Genomic DNA, 2,267 nt, shown 5'->3' with positions numbered 1-2,267 from the left:
CAGTTTTCTGGTGGAGTCGTTAGGGTTGTCTATGTATAGTATCATGTTATCTCCAAATAGGGACATTTTAACTTTTTCACCCATATGGATGCCTTTTATTTCTTTTTCTCATCTGATTGCTACAGCTAGGATTTCCATCTAGGATTTCCCTGCTCTGACATAAATCTCTGAAGGGAGCCACAGAAGCCTCAGGAGTGAGAGTTAAACAGTGTGGTCTTCGTGGTAGGAGTTGCCTTTGTCCAACTGGGTTGGGCATAATAGGGTGTGGCTTAGCGTGGCGTCCTACGTGACGTCAAAGCGGATGTCAGCTCTACCCAGTAGCACTTTGGGCTGAGCTAGTGCCAGCGGTAACTCTGCCTGGTGAGGAAGTGTGTCCTTTGCCCTCTTGAGGTACAGTTAATGGGAGCTCTAAGCAGTCGAATGCTATGGCCCAGGGCCGGGCGTGCTCAAGAAGAGCTAGGTGCTGCTGGGGAGGAGGCAGTGGAAGTAGCAGTGGCAGTGGTAGAGGAGGGGGAGGAGGAGAGGGAGGAGGCCGGACCCACCACCGGTCAGGGCGGCCTCAAGCGGAAGATAGGCCCAGGAGGTCCCCACGCAAAAGTACCCCGCCGGAAGTGTGCCAGAGACAGTTCAGGGTCAGTTTATGAGGCACTCTTCCTGAGAGGGGAAAACAGTGATGTGCAGATCCGTGCACTGGGCGAGGAGTGGAATTTACACAGGGTCTACTTATGCCAGTCAGGATACTTTGCTAGCATGTTCAGTGGTGCTTGGCGGGAAACAACCATGAATACTATAGAGTTGCAGATGCCTGATGACAACATTGATCGTGAGGCGATGCATGAAGCTTTAGGTTCTCTGTACCAAGACACCGTGCTCATCACACCTGGTCGAGTAGTAGCCATTCTGGCCACCGCCAGCATGCTGCAGATGGATGGGCTGATTCAGCAATGTGGGGAGGTCATGAAGGAGACTGTCAGTGCCCAGACTGTGTGCAGCTATTACTACTCTGCTGAGAGCTATGGCCTCCAATGCATCAGGACCATGTGCCTCCAGTGGCTGCTGGATAACCTGATGACCCAGCATAGTGAGGATCTGTTGCGAGAAGTCAGCCCGGAACTCATGAAAGAGCTAGTTGCCTCTTCAGAGCTCTTGGTTATGGAGGTGGAGATGGACGTGTACACCATGCTAAAAAAGTGGATGTTCCTGCAGCTGCAGCCAACATGGAGGGGCCCCCACAAAGCCTTATTACCTGATGCTGATTTGTGGTTTACCAGGTCTAGGGGCGAGTCAGAAGGCACCCCTTTCCTGGAGACCAAGCAGGGCAGAGACTTCGTGCCAGTGTTCCAGCAGCTGCGGCTTGCCTACATAATCTGTGATCTGCCATCAGTGCGCATAATCAACCAGGATGCCCTGATCCCTGCTGCATGGCTTACCCCAGTATACAAAGAGCAGTGGCTTGCACTGCTCCAGGCTGAGCAGACAAGGGAACTTGGGCCCATAGACATCTACCTGTCTGATCTCCAGGGGAGCAGCATGCGCTGTGGGGGCAAGCTGCGCAGGGATGAGCAGTGCAATTGGCGATGGGCCAGTTTCAACTTTGGCTGGGACCTGGTGGTGTGCCATACCAACCGGCACATCATTTTCCGGTGCAGTGCCCTGAACAAGTCCTGTGGCCTGGGGGTTAGCTTACTTTGGCAGAGAAAAGTTGCATTCCGCCTGCGCCCGGCCTCCTTGGACAGGGCTGGAAGAGCTGTTTTCAGGAAGGACACAGAATACCAGATGCTTTCCTTGAGAAAGGATCAAGTGCTAGAGGTAGTGAACCTGGAAAACCAAGAGGTGGTCTTCCCCATATATGTGGCCTGTAACTTCCTGTACCTCCCACATGAGGAATGCTGCCCAGAGTAAGCACCAATCCCAAAGCTTACAGGTTTGTGAACTATAGCTGGTAACATTTGAGACTGTTTATGGGCACATATGAAGAGGACACATTTTTAACAAAATGTTTTAACAAACATTGGTTCTAGAAATCATCTGTGCTATTAATGTGGCAACCTGTCCTTGTGATTTACTATCCATTGACCCCCACATCATTTCTGCAGAGACAAAGACCAATTGACTTTAGAGAGAAACTGTGAACCTACTTACTGTACTACTCTTAGAGAAACTCTCTTAAAACATGCAATTCCTTTAGTTTGATTAAATGGATATGAAAGGAATACATTGACTTCTCTTTCAGTTGGTGTGTTTGGAGCTGCCCTGTTTCACTCATT

The 2,267-nt window shown here is 50.5% G+C and overlaps 1 protein-coding gene across 1 annotated transcript; it reads left to right on the top strand.

Moving 5' to 3' along the window:
* Positions 1-399: 399 nt before the first annotated feature.
* Positions 400-1,902, top strand: LOC116629678 (germ cell-less protein-like 1). The gene has a single exon (XM_032399908.1). The coding sequence runs from the start codon at positions 400-402 to the stop codon at positions 1,900-1,902; it is 1,503 nt and encodes a 500-aa protein (XP_032255799.1).
* Positions 1,903-2,267: the final 365 nt, after the last annotated feature.

This window comes from Phoca vitulina, unplaced genomic scaffold (genome assembly GCF_004348235.1).
Source record: "Phoca vitulina isolate PV1807 unplaced genomic scaffold, GSC_HSeal_1.0 scaffold2160, whole genome shotgun sequence".
Lineage (NCBI taxonomy): Eukaryota > Metazoa > Chordata > Mammalia > Carnivora > Phocidae > Phoca > Phoca vitulina.
The sequence above is the reverse complement of the archived record's forward strand: the minus strand, read 5'-3'. Positions and strand labels throughout refer to the sequence as shown.